Source organism: Sminthopsis crassicaudata, chromosome 5 (genome assembly GCF_048593235.1).
Source record: "Sminthopsis crassicaudata isolate SCR6 chromosome 5, ASM4859323v1, whole genome shotgun sequence".
Taxonomy (NCBI): domain Eukaryota; kingdom Metazoa; phylum Chordata; class Mammalia; order Dasyuromorphia; family Dasyuridae; genus Sminthopsis; species Sminthopsis crassicaudata.
The window spans coordinates 161,971,906-161,994,932 of NC_133621.1; the positions used below are offsets into that span (position 1 = coordinate 161,971,906).

The window sequence follows — 23,027 nt, forward strand, 5'->3', positions numbered from 1 at the left end:
TCCAATCTCTTTGTATTTTCAAATAGTCTTTACTTTTTAAAAATCTGTTTCCTATAGAATTATTATAGAATAATAGCATATTTATATTCTATTATTATTTTAATATAGAATGATAGAATTATTATAGAATAGCTTTATAATTATTAAAAGATAATAATGAAAGCTATTAACTTTCCCCCTAATGTAATATTTTTAAAAATTCTAAAATAATAAAATAAAAAAGTCTACTAGCCTAAACATAAGACGACAGTAAACTGAAGTCAATAATGTGAAAAATGTCCTTGAAGAGACTTTGCAACTTTTTGTTACTCATATTCCAATGGGGTGGTCTCTTAGGCAACTGTTACCTGTCACAGAGTTTTAATTAACTATGATGTTCTGATTTCCAAAGCTGAAGCTAGACTTGGAAATTTAAATCATGCTAAAAACACTTCTTAAACTTTTGGTACAATTGCCTTTCTATAACATGCTCTTGCTAATGATATCAAAGAGATCTAGTGAAGATCTTTAGCTTCAGCAGGCTATTCCAACAAATTACAAAAAGAAGGTCTAATTCTGGTAATACACTTGATCTTCTGGGGATCCCCAGGTTAAATGTATAATTGCATACTCCTGATTAGATATGCTTTTTCTTTTTAGATATTTAGATATAATTGATATTAGATAACATAATTTAGATATGACACATCTAGGATATGGAAGAGATTAATTCTAAGCAAAAAAACCCCTCAAACAAAAAAACCTGAACAACTTAAATATGCTTTGAGATGGCAAAGAATGGGAATTTGAAGGGATAGTTGAATTGGGGAATATTGAGAACAGGAATCATAAAGAAGAGTATTCTGTATTCTATTACTGAAAAAGTTAGGGACTTTTCCAATATTAGTATGTGCTAAGGGGAATGGAAAAAAAAAGGGAGGAATAGTATGCCCCCATAGAAGTACATGCTCTTTGCCTCTCCTTATAATAGGAGAGAAATTAGTCTGGTTAAGTTTTAAAGATTGACAATATAGTTATTTGATTTTAAAATACAATGACGACAGACATATGGAAGTACCATATATTAATAATTACATTATTTTACAATGAAATACATATTTGTTTAAGTGATGCCTAAATTTAAACAAGTATAAAATATATCTGTACCTGAGCCCGGAGGACAGCCATGGTCTCCAAGTCTTCTTCTTGCTTAGCAATAATCTGCTTCATCTCATCCATTTGCAACTGCTTGGAAGCCAGGGCTCTTTCTGCTAATTCAAGCTTTTCATTTAATTCCTTCATCACTGACCTGTCAACTTTCTCTGCCTGTTATAAAAAATTAATTGAAGAGAAAATATTGAAACCATAAAATGCCTTTTAGTCAAAATAGGAGACAAAATATATGTGAAAAAAAATTACTGGTTTCTAGTTATTCAGCCTCTTACTAATAAGGCTACCAACTTTTCTTTCCCAATTTCTTAGAAATATCAGTGAATACCAACTTAGGACTCTTGGCTTCTAGTAGGATTTAACATTTCATCTCAAGCTAGAAAATATAACCAAACCAAACCATAATGGTTAGATCCTTTTAAGCTGACTGAGGATGTAACTGATTCATATAATTTTACAATGCAATTTCTTTGTGTAATCAGTAGGAAAAAAAGGAATACATTTTAATGTTAAAAGGGGCCTAACAAGTTAAGGTACTACAACTCTAGTGAGCTAATGAAAATCACTAAAATTATAAATTGGTAAGATTGACCAAAAAAAAAAAAAATCTTCCTCAAAATAAAGCAGTTATATTCTAAACCAGAATACTATGACAGGAATTTGCTTACTCAAAGTACTATATTAATTTGGCCAATCAACAGCAGGTCAGTTTCTACAGATATCATAAGCACTAATCCCAGCTAATGTTCTCACTATGCATGACACTGATCACAAGGAGTCTATAGGGATGGACTACACATTTATCATAAATGTGAGAAATATTAAAATATCATTAAAAGTAGATCAGAAGTGTCATTTTTGCACACACAATATTTATATACATATGAAACAGAAATCACTAAAAGTTATAATTTAAAAATAATTTTGAAGCAAAATTTGTATGTCTTTGCTGAGGTTATAATAAATTGACCTATTTCACATGCACAATCAACACACATAAAGACTCATATTCCTCTTTACTCTCTGTAAATAAATTGTCTTTTTCCTTTAAATACCTCTTTTCTTTTTAGTTCTTCAATTGTTTTCAGTACATTACTATGTTCAAGAAGAAGCTTGTTATGTGTTGTCTGTAAAATGGCAAATTTGGACCTATTTCAACAAATAAAAAAATTAATTGGAAGACTGGAAAAAATGAGTAATTTTATTGCTTTTTTTTTTCCTCCCCCCAAAAAGGTAAAATGCCTCCCTTAACAATGATATAAATATACATTAGTATTTTTCTCTTCCTTTCTACCTCAACTTCCTACCCACCAGGAAAAATTTCTCCACTCAAAAAATTAAGGTATTCTTCCTCCACTTTATCCTTATGGTTCTTTCCTAATGAAAAATGTTAAGCATCAGAAGTTTCCTGTTGCTCAAGTATAGTAATCAAAAGAGGAACTTGTACAAACTCATCATTCCCCAAATTCTATTCTATTACAAAGGAGTTTATTTATCATTCATTTTTACCATGGCTTTCTATGTCAAACTCACTTTTCATCATCTGTTTTAGCTTGTTCCATTTTGATTTCTGAGCGCATACTCTCCACTTGTAGTTCTAACTTTTTGTTGATATATACTAATTCTTGTTTTTCATCCAACTCTGATGGGGTTGCAGAATTTTTCCTTTCAAGGGCCTGACACCTGAAAAGGGCAGGGCAAAGATTCAATTGGAATAGTTCTTTCATTTCTAAGCCATCTAGATCAGAATGGAACCCAAATGTGTAACTTCAACATATTTAAAAGTCTAAGCTTATGTAGAAAATGTAAAGCATGTCATATATGTAATGTACAGGGATTTATTTAGTAAATAATAGTAATAGTTCCCATTTAGCTTCTTACTAATCAAAGGTTTATTTACTAATTCACTCTGCCATTACCAAAAGCTTACAGTCAGTATTACATGAAATACTAACCCCCTTGAAACTTTCAGTCATTTTCAGGAGATAGGGCATCTTATTTTAAAACTATTTTTAAAAACCATAGTAGCTATCAGTAAGAAGATGTTCCTCCTAAAGTGATTTATACTTGATAATATGTTCCTGTTCTTTTAAGTCATGTACCTATATTATTCAAAAAGGTTATGACTATGACTAAATAAATTTCTTTCAAGAGACAACTATAAAGCTATTTGCAAATGTAGGAAAAAATGAAAAAAACATGTTGATTCTCTAAATATATACTTGTAAGCCTGAGAATATAAGTATTAGGAAGCTATTATTTGAACACTACTGTTTGTTTGGAAAATTAATTTAACAAGCCCAACAGCATTGTTAAGACACATGTAAACTTCTCTAGTCCGAGAATAAAACACAAAAATACTTAAATATAATCAGTTTTAACACTAGCTAGTATTCTACGCAACCTTTTTTTTTTTTTTTTTGAAAAAAAGCAATTTTAAAAATCATTAATTTCTCTCCACTACTCTCCACTACTATTTTTTCCAATTAAAAAGTTACAACTTCTTCCTCTTTTCTCTTTTACTCGAGTATTATTGCTCACTCTGTAAAATGTCTCACATGGAGGCACTTTTACACACACACACATACCCCCCTCAAAAGTCATTAACATCTTTTCACATATATACCTGAAACTAATGACATTAGGATTTTCTGACTTAAAAAATTAAGAACAGCTTTTACTTTTCTAATATTAGCAATATATTAACTGCATATGTTTCCTTTTATTTTCCAAATATGTATCAATTCTGCCCTTTACTCTTACTTTTCTTGAAGCCTCTTCTTCATCAGCTCAGCTTCATTGAGCTTAGTGTGAGCTTCTTGAAGTTCTTTAAACAATGCTGTTACCTGGAGGTTAAGTGTTTCCACTTCACTTCCAACCTATCCAACAGAAAATTCAAACACACAAAGATGATTACTCCAGATTAGTTTTTTTCTTAGAAAAACAAAACTAATTAGCTTGATTACTCTGTTACCAGTTTTTTGTATATTTAAAAATAAAACTATTGATAGTCACAAAACTTTTTTCAATGTCAGTAGCTTATAAATATTTGTTAATGTACTTTTAAATTAACTTATTAAAGGTAGATTTAGGAAATTGCTCTCCTTTCCTTCACTTTCTCAACTTCTGTCAGAATAAATGACTACATCACAAATTTAATCATGACTGTGATTCAGCCTTAAGTTTTCAGAATACAACTCTGTTTAATCAATCCTTATTTATCTGGATCTTCTCCATGCAGGGGAGTAATGTTTTTTGATGAAGTCTAAGAGGAGTCAGTCTCTTTTTACTATGAACTAATTGTTGAATTAGCAGAACCCGAAGCTTCTGTGATAATAAGCTTTTGGGTTTTAGCTCCCCATTTATGTGTCCTTTTCCAAGTTTAGATGGCTAAGCAGAAATGAAGATTTTGTTTAAAAATTGTATTTTATTATATCCCACAGAAACTTTTGTAGCTACCAAAACTTCCTTGTTTTGGTTTGTGGGATTTTCTGAGCAGACTTAAAAATCTTTATAAAACATGCAATATTCACCTTACCTAAATCTTATACCTTATAGCAATCAACAAGGAGACAATTTCAACAACTTTCTGGACTATCTCTAATTTTTTGCTTTTCAATTGTGCCTCGCTCTCAACTCATCCATATATTGTTGCATATAAATTCTCAAGAAAAACATCCATTTTCACAAGATCTGCTTTTATAATTTTCCTTGTCCCTTAGAAATTCAGAGGAAAGCTACACTATCAGCCTAATACCAGTAATATCTCTGGGTCCAGATTTCCTGCATTTACAAGGATTAAGACCTGGCTTAATTTTATACAGAATGAAATTCAAATCAAAAAAAGAGAATTTGAGAGTGATGATAAAAATTTAGAATCAACAGAAAGTCTGTGTTCCCAAAATATATGACAATGCATAGGGATATAAGCAATAACATAAGTCAATAATCATTTTATAGTGTATCTATGAAATATGTTAGAGAAACAGTCTTTGAATTCTGTTACCCACAGTCTCTATGCTTTGTTTCTTTTCTTTTTCTTCTCCAGGGTTTTCTTCAGTCTGGGTGCCATTCTCAGAATGATCTCGTGCCTTCTTTTCTAAATCTGTGAGTCTGAGAAATTCCAATGTTACTTTCATTGAGTTCTGAAGAGGAATGACAATTGCAAAAGTGCTAACTGGAACAGTTATTAGTATGCTTAACAGATTAACTATGGACTCGCTTTTTCAGAACAAAGTTGGCTGGCAAAGATTCAAGATATAACATGCTAATACGAAGAATAAGGATGGTCCTAAACTAATTCAGGAGATATGCTTTGTCTGTCCTCAGACAACTTCAATATTCAGGAATTAATTTGCCAAGGCCTAGGACAGAACCCTTCTAACTTTTACCTGGACTATTACAATAGTCTTCTAATTGGTTTTCCTAACTCTATTTAATCCAATTCTGCTCCCAAACAGCTGTTGCCAAAGGAATTTTCCTAAGTCTGACCACATTATTTTCTTTTTATAAAGTCCTTTATTTGACATTTAAAGTTCTAATATGTTCATTGATTCAATCAACTAGTTAAAGACGATGTAACAACCACAAATTTAATTACATGGAGAATAAATATTCCTTTCCACAGCTTCTAACAAGTTCCTACTTCTGTTCTACTGGAGTCAAGCAAAGTGTCATGCTATTTGAGCATGGGACATTGATAAAATTTAGCAGCTTGTCACCAGAGTGTCCCTGTTTATATTATAAAGATGCCAGTTAATAGGCAAACTACAGGGAAAATGTCAAAAAGCCCTGACATAGTCTAACCCTGATTGTCATTAGCAGATTAAAGTAGAAAGAGCTAATTTAAATCTCTTCCATTTAACATTATTTTGATTAAACTTGCATATCATCATCACCACATATTTGTATAACTTTATATAATTTTAAAATACATTAGCTCAATGGAATCTCACAATAATGCCATCAAACAAGGAAAACAATTCTTATTCTATAAAAATAGCCTTGTGTACTTCATGCATTAAAATTCTTTTATAAAAATTAAGAAGTCTTGAAAGTGTTCTGACTATAATGGATATATATTATACCTGGCTTTAGCTGCCTGCAGTGCAGTTTCAAGATTTTCCACCTTCTGATTTCCTTCCCTGAGGCACAGTAGAAGCTGACTAACAGTTAATTCCTCAGATTCCAAATAATTCTTGGCCCCATCCACAGATTGATTCCTATGTAGAGATAGTGTTTCTTTTTAGTAAAATTGAAGACCAAAAGGTTAACATTTAGAATAGGAAGTAAAAGTGTTATAATTTAAAATAAGATTATTTCATTATGGTCTGTTTTAAAGAGAATACTGCTACTGAGCATTCATCAGCTCTTATTCAGTGATAGTTTAAATCCCATATCAAGCTCTTCTGCTGCTTTTAAAAGAAACCACAAAGTGAGTACAAAACAGCCCTCTTATAATACCCAAGTTGGGCTCAGCCAAAGGGACTGTGCTATGTCTTCTTTTCTCGTAGCACTCAGGTTGTTCCATATTGTAGTCTAACTCTTTGTTAATGTCATCTCCTACTACATGAAGTTCTAGGATGAATAAAACTCAAGGTGTCCCCTCTCTGAATCCATCGCTCCTTTCACTAACTTAGGTGCTTCTCAAGCTTATGCAGGCAATTCATTCAGGCACAAGATTATAAAGTTCTTAGTCATCCTACCGTGTGAGTAGGATAAGTAAAGGATAGGAAGAGGCAAATGTTAGGGATTATATAACTGGCTAATAAACTTAAAGTCAGGATTCAAAGTTTCTGTGTAGGTTTAACAATTCAGTATATGTTTTAAGGGATAGGTAAAAATTTAGGAAGCTGTGACAGTTTAAAAAGCTGTCTGAGATCAGTAAGGCTCTAGGGATTGATCCTTTACAGAAAAAATTAAAATAATTCAATATGCACATAAAAATAAAATACCAAGCTTTTTTGATACCCTTTATTTAGTAGAGGGATGTAGTATTAAGAATTATGCACAGTAGTTTAACTTCATTTTGATAATAAGATGTCTAGTAATTTACTATATCACTACTCAAAACATTTTGAGAAAAATGTTTCCATTTTATTCTCTTTTAACTAAGCTCATACTCTCACATTTCTGTCCTCTTCAGTTGTGTTTAGTCATATACAACTTTTAATGATACCATTTGGCATTTTCTTGGCAAAGATACTAGAGTGGTTTGCCTTACCTTCTCCAGCTCATTTTACAGATGAAGAAACTAAAGCAAACAGGATTAAATGACTTGTCCGGAGTCACACAGCTGGTAAATGTCTGAGGCTAAATTTGAACTCAGAAAGATGAGTTTTCCTGACTCTAGGACCAGCACCCTTATCAACTGCACCACCTAGCTGCCCAAAATGTTCCCATATCCCCCATATATAATCTAGTCCCAACTTGTATTTATGTGTCATTTCAATGTTTAAAAATACTTCTGTCAGAACAATCTTATAAGGGTAAATATTATTATTTCTATTTTATAGACAAGGACATTTAGGTAAAGTGACTTCCCCATGGTCAACAGCTATTAAATGTTATAACCAGGATTCAAACTCAAGGTGTCTTATCTCTGAATCCATCATTCCTTCCACTAACTTAGGTGCTTCTCAAGCTTATGCAGGCAACTCATTCAGGCACAAGATTATAAAGTCCTTAGTCATCCTACCATGTGAGCAGAATAAGTGAAGGATAGGAAGAGGCAAATCTTAAGATTATATTAAAAAGGCAGTCTTTTCAGATATTGAAGAATTCATTGGTCTAGATATCAGGAGACACAGATTCTACTCCAATTTTTACAAAGACTTATTGATTGAAAGTGAGTTGATTCACCTTTTATACTTTTTCTTCTAGTCTGAGGAACATAAAATACCTACTCCTCTCTCTTTTACATACATTAATTGGTCTTTGAGAAAATACTAAGTACCATTATGGTTTTAATTCATTTTTGCTATTATAGTTATTACATTGAAACACAACATTTTTCAAGAATCAGTAGTTTAAGTCTGTGAAAAGTTACATTGCAGCCCACCAGAGGATAAAGTCAAGATAATTAAAAGGTTTCTCAATATAATTTTTTGGGGGGTATATTTTAAAGTAACTAGTCTTTATTCTACTTACTTGTCAATAGGATCAGGTGTTATTAACCCAGGACCATTCTTGATTTCTTTTAGGGCTCCTGTCTCATCTCCTTCCTGGGAAATTAAAAAATAAAATAAAAAGGTAGACAGTCTTAATAATTAACATATCAATGAGATATGCTGAACAGATAAATAATTAACAGCTATCAAAAAGAAATGTTAAACAAATAAAGCAAGAATTTTAAAGATATTCAATTGGATGGATGGATGGAAATTACTGTAGCCAAAGTGGAGGACAAAGACTTTTTACCAGGTAATGTTAACAGAATATAATATATATTTGCCAAGATGGTTCTAGTTAGATATGTATTATGAGCTATATGATCTTTAGGGCCCAGTGAATACTAAGAATATACACTGATATTAAAATACATTTACATTATAATGTGCCCAATGGAAAAAAAAATCTTCCAAAAAAGATTAAGATGGCTATAAGTTAATTTTATTGCATGAGGTCTTTTAGATTATTAAGCTTATTTCCAATTCAGTGAAACAAGAAAAATTTTTTTTTATTTTAGCTATGAGTGACTATATTACTAAATTATTCACTTGTGAGAAAGGTATCTTACTAATCAAGAGCTTCAAAAGAAGGAATTTCATTTGAGAACTTCTGATGTAGTAGATGGGTTTTTTGAATTTGTCAAATTTTTGCAGCAAACAGAGCTCTTCAGAAAAACCCATTAGCTTTTAAGAACTTTTAGTAACTTGTAAAAAGGGAATAGACAAGGTTTTAACTTTGTTTTCAAGTGGAGAGTTATAAAATCTCTTTAATTTTATGGCTATAAATCATTTGAATTAGGATGGCTTCGATGTATTAATTACCGTTAAGTCATTTTCAAAGAGTACTTACTACACTTTATTTGCTGCCTGCTTAGTTTACTTTTAAATTAATCTAACCAAAGGAAAAAAAATTGTCAGGCATTATAATGGGTTTTGGGTTGCAATCAAAATTACTGGTTCTTTGGATCACAGATGGTTTTCTTTTTCCCTTCATTTTTTTTCTTTTTACATTTACCCACATACTTTACTTCTAAAGAGTTAGAAAAATATTTTCTTTTTTCCTTTAAAAGACATTAACATGTTCAACCTATAGTGGATTGCTTGCTGTCTAAGGGTGGAGGAAGGGGGGGAAGAAGGGAGGAAAATTTTCAAACACAAGGTATTGCAAAGGTGAATGTTGGAAACTATCTTTATATTCATTTGGAAAAATAAAAAGCAATTATAAAAAATAAAAATAAAATATATTAACATTGTCTTAGAAAAGATAGTTAAGATAATGAATCTATTCTCTTGAGGATCTTTTAGATCCATCATTCAGTCTCACATAGCCATATAAAGCAGAAGCTCACACAAAGTTTATTCTTCCTATTTTGCTGTTCCCCAAAAAAATTTAGAGGGAAAAATGTGTCAGATATGCAATATCTGATAGTATATTTAATATTTAATTTTGGGACACCACATAAATCCCAGTTTGATGAGACTAGCTAAAGATCATCTATTAAATAAACATCCAATACCATTCTGCTGCCCAGACTTAGGATCAAATCAGAATAATTCTTTTTTTTTTTTTTTTTAATTAAAACCTTTTTATTTTTCAAAATAAAAACATAATTTTTGTTTTTCTTCACAGGTTATTTTTACCTTCTTTCTAAATCTGATTTTTCTTGTATAGCAAGACAACTGTATAAATATGTATACATATATTGTATTTAACATGTACTTTAACATATTTAATATGTATAGGACTACCTGCCACCTAGGGGAGGGGGTGAAAGGAAGGAGGGGAAAAGTTGGAACAGAAGATTTTGCAAGGGCCAATACTGAAAAATTACGCATGCATATATTTTGTCAATAAAAAGCTATTAAAATTATGCATGCACAATTTTTCAACATTAGCCCTTGCAAAACCCTTTGTTCCAATTTTCCTCCCCTTTCTACATATTCTCCCTTAGATGGCAAGTAGTCCAATATATATTAAACATGGTAGAAATATATGTTAAATCCAATATATGTGTACATATTTATACAATTATCGTATGCACAAGAAAAAAAAGAGAGAAGCAAAATGAGATGCAAGCAAACAACAAAAGGAGTGAAAATGCTACGTTGTGAACCATACTCAATTCCTACAAGTCCTCTCTCTGGGTGTAGATGGCTTTCTTAATCACTGAACAATGGGAACTGGTTTGAATCATCTCATTGTTGAAGAGAGCCATGTACATCAGAATTGATCCTCATATAGTATTGTTGTTGAAGTATATAATGATCTCCTGGTTTTATTCATTTCACTTAGCCTCAGTTCATGTAAGTCTCTCCAGGCCTCTCTGAAATCATTCTGCTGGTCGTTTCTTACAAAACAGTAATATTCCATTTATACTATAGTTTTTATTCAGCCATTCTCCAATTGATGGGCATCCATTCAGTTTCCAGTTTCTTGCCTTTACAGAAAGGGTTGTTACAAACATTTTTGCACATGTGGGTCCCTTTCCTTCCTTTAAGATCTCTTTGGGTTATAATCCCAGTAGAAACACTGCTGGGTCAAAGTTTGATAACTTTTTGAGCACAGTTTCAAATTGCTCTCCAGAATTGTTGGATCTGTTCACAGTTCCACCAAGAATGTATCAGTGTCCCAGTTTTCCCACATCCCATCCAACATTCGTCATTATCTTTTCCTGTCATCTTCACCAATCTGAGAGGTATGTAGTGGTATCTCAGAGCTGTCTTAATTTGCATTTCTCTGATCAATAGTGATTTGGAGCACCTTTTCATATGACTAGAAATAGTTTCAATTTCTTCATCTGAAAATTGTCTGTTCATATTCTTTGACCATTTATCAATTGGAGAATGGCTTGAATTCTTATAAATTTGAATCAATTCTCTATACATTTTAGAAATGAGGCCTTTATCAGAACCTTTGGATGTAAAAATGTTTCCCCAATTTATTGCTTTCCTTCTAATCTTATCTGCATTAGTTTTGTTTGTACAAAAATTTTAACTTAATATAATCAAAATTATCTATTTTGTAGTCAATAATGCAAATCAGAATAATTTTTAATGTAATGTATTCATTTTAATTCAATTATAGAATGTTTCTTTGCTCATAATTTAAAAACAAACTAATTTTTGTTTTGAAAAGCAACCAATATCTCAAGTTTTTTAGATTTTTTTTAAAGGAATTCCTCACTTCAAGCAGGCAGTACTTAAAATATCTTATACCACCTGAAAGAGACATCATTTATCTTCCCATTATCAGAAAGAAAAAGTTACAAGATAATTTATTTGTAACTGGCAGGATTTTATAACTTACAGCCATTCTAATTTCAACAAATGAATCTTCAGAAGATCCTGTGTTCAACTTGAGCTGTAATTCTGATACAATGCCAAGTAAATCTGCCTTTTCAGCTTGTAGACGAGTCACTTGTGTTTTAAGTTGCTCCATTTCTTGGTCTGTTACTGTCCTGGGAATTCTGGACTCTCCAGTGATATCCTGAAAATGGCAAGTTACACTATGCAAATTAGCAAACAGAACAAAAAACAAAACATCAAATTTGATGCATTTCAAGCATTAAAGCATTTTGCAGACCATCCCTCTAATTAGAAATCTTGACTTTCATTTGGCAATTTGAAAAAGTACTATAGTACTTTATTATTTTTCAAATATAGGAAGATGGAAACCATTTTATGCTCAGAATAAAAAAAGGCTGACAGTCCAGAGTGACATAAAAGAAAGAACAATATATCTAGAATCAGGGAAAGCTGGGTTCAAATCCTAGCTCTGCCACTTACTATATTTGTAGCCATGGGCAATTCATTTAACCTAGTTGGGCCTCAGTTTTCTTATTTGTAAAGCAAATAATCCTAAGATTCCTCTTAACTTTACAATCTATGACTTTGGAAATTAATTGGATAGAAGTTATGCTGGAAAACGGAACTTATGGAAATATTCCCAATTTTCAATTCAAATTTTAATTCTAAACCAAATATCTTTTTATTGTTCATATGATGAAAAATGAAAAATAAATTTTGCCTTCAAAAAAATTATAATCTAATCTAGTTCCAGAAAAGCAGAAGCTGTCATCATATGTAGGCACTAACTCATCACATCCAATTAAAAAGACCATAGTTTACTATGCCAGTTCTCTCCCTACCCCCAAATTCAATCATTGATATTCCTATTAAGGTAAAGTGTAAGATTATTTGACAGTTAAAAACAAAAAAACAAAAAACAACTATCTAAACTTAACCAAAACAAATCTTTGCATGCCAAAGTCCTGCACGAAGTAACAACTAAGGATATATACATGTTGTTTCAAAATGTTGTAGTTGTCTGATCCATCATGTGTTGTTTTAATATTTCTTTTGTATATTTATGTCTTATGTATATTTTGATCTTGGAATTTAAATTCTTAAAAACAAATCCTTTTTAAAATCCTTAAAAGACTATGGAAGTCTAATTATAAGGTAGGAACAATTTTATATAACTGCCTAATTCTCTAAGCTAGGCTAAGGAGTATGCATTTAGGGATGTAAATGCTTTCTGATAATTTTAATGTTATCCAGTGAAACTTCATGGGGCAATCAAAACCTCAAGCTATTAAGGGCCTGAAAGCTTTAATTGAGGTCAAAAGGTTGAAGCAAAGAACAGCAAGATGGAGAGGATTGCCTTACTAATTAATACTTAAGGGAAGTACTTTATGAAAGAGAAATTTAGGCCAAAGGATGGAGAAAATGGAGCTGGAAAGCAAGGTTTGGAGGAAGAAAAAGATGACAGAGTAGAAACAAAGATGATATGAGCAGTTACTCTCCCAAGGAAACTAGCACCTCACTACTGAGTCCTCCTTGTAGCTCATTTCAGTTAGCTTCCTGTTTTGGAAGAAGCCATGCAGGCCCTAGCTTCTGATCTCAATATCCCTCAATTCAAGGACTCCCTTGAAACTTGTGGGCAACTGCCCAAACAGACTAACTGTTTCTGGAATCTTCCCTCTCAGACTACAATGTGATTGGCTCACAGCAAGCTAAAGCCAACTGTCAGCTCCCTTAAGGCTAAAAGAGAAAGATAAAATTTATCTTCTAAAACAATATATTCCTGTGTCGTTCATATTCTCCGGGTGAACGTGCCATTTCCTCTTTACCTTCCACAGATGTAGCTTCTGACAAACTCCAAGGGAGTAGTAACAAACCAAAGGGCTAAATTATCAGGTGCCTAAACGCGCTTTCTGCTGAGTCACCATCAGGTGTGCTTCGGAGACACTACAGAGGGACTTACTTGGTCTTTGTCTGGGGACAGGCCATTTATCCATCAGCTTTTCCACAAGATGCCAGCTCTGCCTCTTCCTGCCTGTGGGATCTCTGAGCATGTCAGGTGACCTCTCTGGGCCTTGTTTCTCTCCTCCATAAGTGACTTCTAAAGTCCCTTCCAGTACTAAGTGTATGATCCTTGTTATCACGTGTAATACTTAAGCTTCCATCCCTTCTTCTGTTCTCTCAACATTCCCTTTTCTTAATTCTCTCTCATTCATTCGATGCTCCTTCCATAATAGTAGCTGATCAAATTTATAGTAAAGGTATAAATATAAACATGAACTCACTTGCCCCATTTAATTGAAGTTTATCCCAACTTAGTACTTTAATCTCTATTGGGAGAAATATTCTGTTTTGTGTCATGGACTCCTTTGGCAGTGTGAATTCTATGGACTCCTCAGAATAATGTTTTAAAATGCATAAAATAAAATATACAGGATTAACAAGGAAACTAGTTATACTGAAAAAGTTATCTTTTTTTTAATGCTTGCAGACTTCTTAAAAATTAATTTATCTTTTAGATTTTGGGGAAAAAAATCTCAGAAAAGAGAATAATCACACAATAATCATATTTAAGAAAACCTAATTTTAAAAATTCTTTCATGTCCTAGATGGAACAGAAAAAAGTTTTTTTGTTTGTCTATTTTCAAGATACAGCTATTCCCAAGTTCTTCTGTTTTGTATGTATAATGGCACTCCTAGGCTCAACCCCAACTGCTGATCTGCAGGAAACTCTGACTGGCTCCTTTTCTCACCTGGACTATCTCACCCTTCCTTGGTCATGTGAAGATCCCATTTGAGATTTACTTTAGCCTTACTGCAGCTCAGAACTCTAGATCTCAAACAGTAGACTAGCTTCCTAGAGAAGCTACAAGATCCAGAGGTCTAGGCGTCTGGTCATTAAGCCTTACTTGTTATTGAGAGATGATACTCACTTGTATACAAGTGTTTAAAAACATTCCCTAAAAGAGATTAAATATGCTCCCCATTATTTTGTTTACACCACAAATTTTCTCCAGAAAACTTTTCTGCATAAACAATACAAAAGTTAATCCCAGCACAACCAGAATTACCAAAAATTCTAATTACCATTAGAATACAGATCAGATTCTGTTACAGTAAAAGTTTTTTTAAAAAATATATAAAATTTTAGAAATGAATATATTTTGCTTACCTTAAAAGATCTTTCTTTTTTCACTTTAAGGTTTTCAATTTCTGCTTTCAGATTTTCATTTTCATTACTCAAAGATAACAAGCTCTCTTTGACTTCTTTGAACTTCAGCTCAAAACACTGACGCTCTTCCTTTTGTTTTTCCGTCCAGGCTGAGAGCTCTTCAAATCGTCCCTTCATAGTTTGGTTATTTAGCTTCATGGCCTCTGTATACAATTCATAATGCAGGTATCAGTTGACAAGAAGTAAACTAATATAGTGATTTGAAGAGTAAAAGCACCCAATTAAATTTCTCCATAGATAACTTTGTTACCTGGATATAAAAAAATCAACTTAGGTTCAATGGATATCAAGAAAAAAATCTTAATGACTGGGTAAAAAGATAGAATAGGCATCTCAGTTTTTAAAGCTTCAGGAACACTAAATTATGGGACCCCAATATGAATATGAGATATATATAGTAGATAAAGAATTGGTTCAGGAATCCTAGATTAGATCCCTAGACCTTTCTAGAAAAGAGATAATACAAGGTTTTCCTTCTTTAAAAGAAAGAATTTATTTAGAAGTACCCTCCTTTAAATATCTTGTTTAAAATTTTTTTGTAAATGTGCTATATATTAATATTCTTGATTCTGACCTAATATTAAACAATAGAGAAGTCTAACCCTGTCAAAAGCCAAATGCTAACACACATTTATCTCCAGGGAAACAGAGAAAGCAGACTATAAAAATATCCAATTCCTAGGGCTTTATAATAGTTCACAAACTATACAGGGAAACATGAGAAATAAAAATAAATTTGGAGGCCAGTTATCATTTTTACCTTTTAACTGATGGTTCTCAATAAGGAGCTCCTTCATCTGTTTCAGCATCTCCTCTGGAGTGAATGTATCCAGGTCTGGATGAGCCAAATTCTGTGGTCCATTTCCTGTACTTTCCTTAGAGCAATCCTCATTTTCAGCTGAGTCACTCAGTGATTGGTGGGACATTGTAGCTGCTTTTACAAGACAACCACAATAAAAAATACAGATTCTTTGTGTGACCCTGGCCAAGTCACTTAACCCCAATTGCCTCAAGGGGAAAAAAAATCCAGATTCTTTTTCCCATAAAACAGAAGTGGATAGAAAAATGAATTAAAACCAGAATTCTACAATATATTGTTTATAAGAAATATATTTGAAGAAGTGAGATACATACAGAGTAAAGTTAAAAAGCTAGAGCAGAATTTATTATGCTTCAGCTGAAGTAAAAAAAAAAAAAGCAAGGGTAGCTTAATCTCAGATCAAGCAAAAACAAAAATAGATCTAATTAAAAGAGATAAGAAAAGAAACTACATCTTGCTGAAGGGTACCATAAATAATAAAATAACATGAATACCAAACATATCTGCAAAGTGGTATAGCACCCAAATTCCTAGGAGAAGTTATGAGTTGCAAGAAAAAATAGACAGCAAAACTATTCTAATGAGGGATCTTAACTTCCCTCTATCAAAATTAGATAAATTTAACCACAAAATAAACAAGAAGTTAAGGAAGTGAATAGCATTTTAGAAAAGTTAGGTGTGATAAGACCTTTGGAGAAAATTGAATGGGATAGAAAAGAATATACTTTTTTTTCAGTAGTGCATGGCACCTTACATAAAAATGAACCACATATTAGTGAATAAGGTTCTTGATCCAGCCATTCTGTAGAACAGTGCCCAAAGGGCTATCAAACCATGCATATCTTTTGATCCAGTGCCACTACAAGGTCTGTATTCCAAAGAGAGCTAAAAAAGAGGGCAATATGCGCAAAAAAGTTTATAGAAACTTTTTGTAGTGGCCAAAAACCTGAAGGAACTGAAAATTGTAGAGGGCCAGAATTCTTTAGAAGTATACATGAAACAAAGTGGTAACTCAGTGGAATTGATGAGATAATAGTTCTCTAGTTCACATATATCTAGTATGATATAACGATATAATCACTTTAGTTTGATATGATATAACCACTCTAGATTGGCTTATACTCAGTATACTGTAATGATGTAATTGTAATAGGGTTTTTAAGGGCTGAGAGAACTGGAGACAAAGTCAGACTCAGATTGAGACTGGTTGAGACTGCCAGACTGCTGGAGGAGACTGAGTCCGACTGAGATTAGGTCAGACTATGACACACAGACTGTGAAGAAGACAATAAAGACGGGACTCTATTCTTGTCCATCCTCATGGTGACTATCCTGCTGAGACCAAGGCCCTTTTCTGGAGGACCTCCAGAAAGCTAGCCCGAACATTACAGAAAATTATAAGGATGCCCATCTATTGAGGAATGAATGAATAAGTTATGGTATGTGAATGTAATGAAATAAGATTGTTCTATAAGAAATGATAAGCAGGGTGATTTCAGAAAATCTTGGAAAGACTTACATGAACTGATTGATGCTGAGTGAAGTGAGCAGAATTAGGAATACACGATATACACAGTAGCAGTAAGACTAAGATGATCAATTACGATAGACTTAGCTCTTTTCAGCAATACAGTGATCCAAGACAATTCCAATAAACTTGGGATAGAAAATACCATTTGTATCCAGAGAAAGAACTATGGAGACTGAATGTGGACTGAAGCATAACTATCTTTACCGTTTAAGAAAAAAAAAGTTCTTGTTTTTGTTATTATTGTTGTTTTTGTGGTTTTTCTCTTTTGTTCTGATTTTCTTTCCCAACATGAGTCATTTGGAAATGTTAAAAATTGATTCTCCATATATAACCCTATATTAGTTTGCTTGCTGTCTTGGGGAGGGGGAAGGTAAGAGAGGGAGAGAGAGGAAAAAAAAAAATCGGAACTCAAAATCTTAGAAAAATGAGTGTTGAAAACCATGTTTACTTGTAATTGGAGATTCCTTTGCAGTTTCTTTGCAGAATTACTTTGAAACTGACTAGATTATAATAGCATATTTTTATGTTGGTATTTAGCAAAGCATTAAGTTCTCTATTCACCTTTTAACTTTTCTAAATACATGTCATGAATAAAAAACAGTTTTGCACTAAGAAATTAAAGGCCTTATTTATATTTATTAAAAAAAAAAAAACTGAAAACAAGTTCTTCCCACATTCAAGCACTAGATTATAAAATTCCCATAAATACAGAAAAATTTCAATATTTACTCCTTAACATAAAATTTTTTAAAAGGCAATTATTTTTTCTTCCAAAACTTTCCTTTTTCCATGGTATTTTCATTTCTGAGATCAGAGGGAAAGCCATCTTTACATCCTAAATGGTCTTAAAAATAAAAAATGTTAATCTTCCTTTTAATAAGTAAATTAAATGAAGTTCCAAACACTGTATACACAGTGGGGCAGAGAAAACAAACAAACACACACCAGTAAGTTAGAAATAGCATTAGGAAACAAGAAGTAGCAAATATGAGAAAACTACTGATTTGGTATAGCCGTACAGCACACAATAATAATTGTTCACATCTGGATCTTAGTAAACATTACCAAACCAAATTTTACCATTCAGATTCCTAAACTGATGTGCCCCCATTTTATATTTACTTGTGATATTTTAACTTCTTTGGTTTAAGTTCTATTTTACTTCTGTAAAGACAGTATTGCATGCCTAAGCCTTCAACAAGTTACAAAATAGAAAAACAGATTTAAAAAATGAAAAAGTTTCTCAAGATATAGAGAGAAACTTCTCAGATATGGAAGTATCAATGGAATTTCCTTAACTTCAAAGTTTTATAGATGGATTGTTTATATATTTTATAAATTTATCAAAGTGGATGGGTGAATATGCTGGAGTTTTCCTTGGCTTTCTTTATTGGTACCTATTCCCTGAGATAAAAACAAAAAAAGCAAAAATCTACAAGTCTAAATAGTAAATTGTGGAGCAAATAATTTAAACTGTCTGTAACTCAGTTTCGGCATATTAGACTAGAAATAACAAACATCTCTTTTCATTAAAGTTGTTTCTGAAACTAAGGGCCATCTCAGATGAAATTTACTCCACAAAACATTCCCTGCCTTTCTACAATTTGCTCAGTCTTTAAGTTTCTCTCTTTAAAAAATAAACTATTTTGAGTTTATTTGAGGGAGTAAGATTGAGTGACTATTAATGAAGCAGACAAATGATTAAGTGGAAAATGATCAAGAACTTTAGCATTTGGTAATATGTGGATGTTTAAATCTACTGCTTTACTGCAAACATTTAAATGTAAACACTATTGCCCCTTGCCACTCACCTCCTTTCTGAGAAACTGCCCATTTACGTTTTCCATTGCATCTAAACTATTTCTATATCCTTCCTCCTTCGATGTCAAAAGGTTAGAATGGATTCAAGATGTTCAGGAAAAGGCTAGTGAGAAAGTTTTAATATTCATGAAAGCTGGGCAAACAACCTCTAAAGCCAAAACGTAGGAAAAGTACTGGGATGATACAGTAAAAACAAATGGAAATCTTTTGAGACTGGAGGAACCAACAGAGGTAGCATTTTCTAAGATTCTTCTCCCTTGAAGGTTGGCTTACTGATTAAAACTCTACATGTGAAAGATCAATCCTCCTATCCCTTTAAGAGTTTTCAATCCCCACTCGTATTCCAGGAAAAAATATGAAAATTTTTTTAGGAAAACACCTTCCCCTCATTCCTGTATTTGTTCAATCTTCCCACCTATACCTTTGAACATATTTCTTCTAGGTAAAACTATGTTAAAGCTTAAATTCTTTTTTCTCTCCAATTTTCAAAAACATTTTTATTAAAAGTTTTGAGTTCCAAATTCTATCCTTTCCTTCCTCTCTTCCTCTCCCCTCCCCTCAAAGTAATCAATTGGTTATTATGTATGTGCAATTATGTAAAACATTTCCATATTAATCATTTAAATTTATTTTAGATTTAACATTTTTAAGTTAACTTTTTTCTAAGTTTTTCAGTTTTTTTTAAGCTTAAACTTGAATACAAAAAGGAAAAAGAAAAATGAATTTTCATGTGCTATGTGCACAACAGAACATAAGAGGAGTCAAAATGTAAAGCAATAAATTTCCATTTGAGGAAACTCTATATAATAAATCCTACATATTACGTTCAGAGCTGTCCATCTTTTCTTTGCTTCTTAGTAGGTTTATTTATTCTCTGCTGTGCACTTTTTACTTTATTCTTTTTTCTCCTTTTTTTCTCCTCCCTAGGATTACAATTAAGTCCAGATATATAAACACACACACAGACATACAAGAATTTACATATAGGTATCTCTAATCACATGTTCATATAGATCTATGTAAGACCATATAATGCTTGTTTTTCCTTTGTTTCTTAGAAAGTGGATAACATCTTTTATAAATACAAGTTTTTCCATATTTTTCTATCATTTCTATCATAGCAATATTCCAACTTCATATTGTCTAAAGAACCTAAAAACATTGATAAAATATGGTTGACACACAGTAATATACCAATTTCTCTTCTGTTTAATCTATTTTAGCTTTAACTTTCTCTGAGATCATGATTACTACCCTTTCTTTTTTACACAGTAAATTGCACTGCTGATCTTTATTTTATATTTGTTATGTACCTCATTTTTTAGCCGTCCTGACTACTCTGCTTTATTTCTACCCCTACCTATCCCTATTAACCTATTCCCACCTAAAAATCCCTCTTTTGTCCATTCTCCCCACCCTTTCCCCTTGCCCTCCTAATTCTATCTGAATTTAAAAGACTTTTATAATCTTTCATCTGTGTGTGTATGTATGTGTGTGTTGTTCTCTCTATGCCATTCTCATCAATCTGCATGCCCCTCTATTACCTCCTTCTCCATTCCATTAATTTCTCTTTAAAGCCTTTGCCGTTTACCTTTCAGATTGGCTAAGGTGACAGGAAAAGATGTTGGAGGGGATGTGGGAAAACTGGGACACTGATACATTGTTGGTGGAATTGTGAATGAACCCAGCCATTCGGAGAGCAATTTGGAACTATGCTCAACAAGTCAAAAAGTCAAACTGTGAAAACTCTTTGACCCAGCAGTATTTCTACTGGGCTTATATGCCAAAAAGATATTAAAGATGGGAAAGGGATCAACATGTGCAAAAATGTTTTTGGCAGCCTTTTTTGTAGTGGCAAAAAATTAGAAACTGAGTGGATGCCCATAAATTGGAGAATGGCTTAATAAATTGTGGTATATAAATGTTATGGAATATTACTGTTCTGTAAGAAATGACCAACAGGATGATTTCAGGAAGGTTGGAGAGACTTACATGAACTGATACTAAGTGAAATGAGCAGAACCAGGAGATCATTATATACCATAACAATGGGATTATACGATGATCAATTCTGACAGATGTGGCTCTCTTCAATAATGAGATGATTCAAACCAGTTCCAATTGTTCAGTAATGAAGAGAATTAGCTACACCCAGAAAGAGAACTATGGGAAACAAGTATGGACTACAACATAGCATTGCCACTCTTTCTGTAATTATTTGCTTGCATTTTTGTTTTCCTTCTCAGGTTTTTGTATCTTCTTTCTAGATTTGATTTTTCTTGTGCAGCAAGATAACTATAAATATGTACACATATATTGTATTTAACAAATACTTTTTTATTATAGCTTTTTATTTACAAGATATATGCATGGGCATGGGCATTTCAGCATTGACAGTAACAAAACCTTCTGTTCCAACTTTTCCCCTCCTTCCCCCACCCCCTCCCCTAGATGGCAAGTAGTCCAATAAATGTTAAATATAACATTTTAAAAAAATTTTTTTAATATAACATTTTTAACATGTATTTTGACTACTTGCCATCTAAGGGAGGGGGTGGGGGGAAGGAGGGGAAAAATTGAAACAGCAGGTTTTGCAAGGATCAGTGTTGAAAAATTACCCATGCATATATCTTACAAATAAAAAGCTATTAAAAAAAAAAAAAAAGTCCATGCTGTTGCCTATTCAGGCTGCTCACATTTAATCTAATTCAAAAAAAAAAAGCCACAGTATTTGTACTTAGGGATACAACATAGCCTAACAAAAAGTATAGTGATTGGCAAATTAGAAATATGGGGAACCAATTTTGGGTCTTAAATCTACCCTGGCTAATTTCTTATAGCTGTGTAAAGTAATCTGGGGCCTCAACTGCAATAAAACGAAGGGGTTGGACTGGACAGATGTTTATTTTAACATTAAAGTTCTATGATGGGCATTCCTAAGATAAGTAATGTTTATTGTGCTTTAATGTTTGCAAAATATTTCACATACATTATCTCATTAGATATTTTTGAAGCAAGTGCTATTATTATCTTACCAAAGAGGAAACAGGACCACAGAGGTTAAAGGAATTTCCTGGGATGAAGGAAGGAGACAGGTGCTGATCTTTGGTGCTCCTAATTCTGATATTATAGTTAATGGAGGGTTAATCCACAGTTGGTAGGATTTAGAACTGAAAAGAACCTTAAAAATCACCACCCCAGGGACTCAAGCTTTTGGTGTCTTGGGCTCCTTGGGCCTCTAATGCAGCTTATTTCTCAGAATAATGTTTTTAAAATGCCTAAAACAAAATACAAAGGATTACAAAGAAAACCATGTGATACATCTATTAAAATATTTAAACAAGTTCATGGATTTCCACTAATACTTTGTCCACTACAATAGGATAGCGGCCTAATTTTGTTAACTAATTCAACTTTCTTTCTTTCTTTTTTCAGCAAAAATGGCTTAAAAGTTAATTTATTTAAGTATATAATTCAAAGATTTCATTGATATAGAGTTAATTAAAACTTCTGGAAGTACTGAAGCAAAATATTTAAATATTTTTAAATTTAAAATATAAATTTTTTTGAAATTCAGAGTCCAACTTCCAACCTATCCCAAAACTACCTTCTATAGTATCCTGACAAAGTGTCATACAGACTGTGTTTATTTCTAGAAATAATGAGTTCTTTACCTCTTAAAGCAGATACTGTTTCTACTCCTGGATAGTTCCATCCATCAGCAGAATCTTCATTTTGAGATGAAATCTAATTTTTTGTGATTTCTACATATTATTCCTATTTTCCTTCTATAAAACACAAGTGACAAACTCCTAGAGGTGCACAGAACCACAACATTCCTTCAGTGCCTGTGGAATTAGATAAAACTGTACTTGGGAAATATTTAACAAAATAAAAATACAATAGAACAGAATGCATTTGTTCAATTAACTGAATCTATCACCACTCTTAGAAAAATATTCAAGGCAAGTGGAGGTCAAACTGACTAAAAATTCATTTAGG

The 23,027-nt window shown here is 32.4% G+C and overlaps 1 protein-coding gene across 8 annotated transcripts in view; it reads right to left on the bottom strand.

The window, feature by feature from the left end:
- OPTN (optineurin) overlaps nucleotides 1–23,027 on the bottom strand; it is a 49,096-nt gene that overhangs the window by 21,179 nt on the left and 4,890 nt on the right. For 2 of the 8 annotated variants that reach the window (XM_074268629.1, XM_074268627.1), the window contains exons 2-11: nucleotides 15,614–15,784; nucleotides 14,794–14,996; nucleotides 11,626–11,805; nucleotides 8,299–8,372; nucleotides 6,237–6,371; nucleotides 5,160–5,262; nucleotides 3,913–4,028; nucleotides 2,683–2,832; nucleotides 2,205–2,298; nucleotides 1,147–1,305 (exon numbers count right to left, since the gene is read on the bottom strand). In XM_074268629.1, coding sequence (XP_074124730.1) covers nucleotides 1,147–1,305; nucleotides 2,205–2,298; nucleotides 2,683–2,832; nucleotides 3,913–4,028; nucleotides 5,160–5,262; nucleotides 6,237–6,371; nucleotides 8,299–8,372; nucleotides 11,626–11,805; nucleotides 14,794–14,996; nucleotides 15,614–15,779 — 1,380 coding nt within the window. In that variant the 5' untranslated portion in view covers nucleotides 15,780–15,784. Of the gene's footprint in view, nucleotides 1–1,125; nucleotides 1,306–2,204; nucleotides 2,299–2,682; nucleotides 2,833–3,912; nucleotides 4,029–5,159; nucleotides 5,263–6,236; nucleotides 6,372–8,298; nucleotides 8,373–11,625; nucleotides 11,806–14,793; nucleotides 14,997–15,613; nucleotides 15,788–23,027 lie in introns of all 8 variants that reach the window. The other 6 variants (XM_074268633.1, XM_074268628.1, XM_074268632.1 and 3 more) reach the window with 4 other exon arrangements.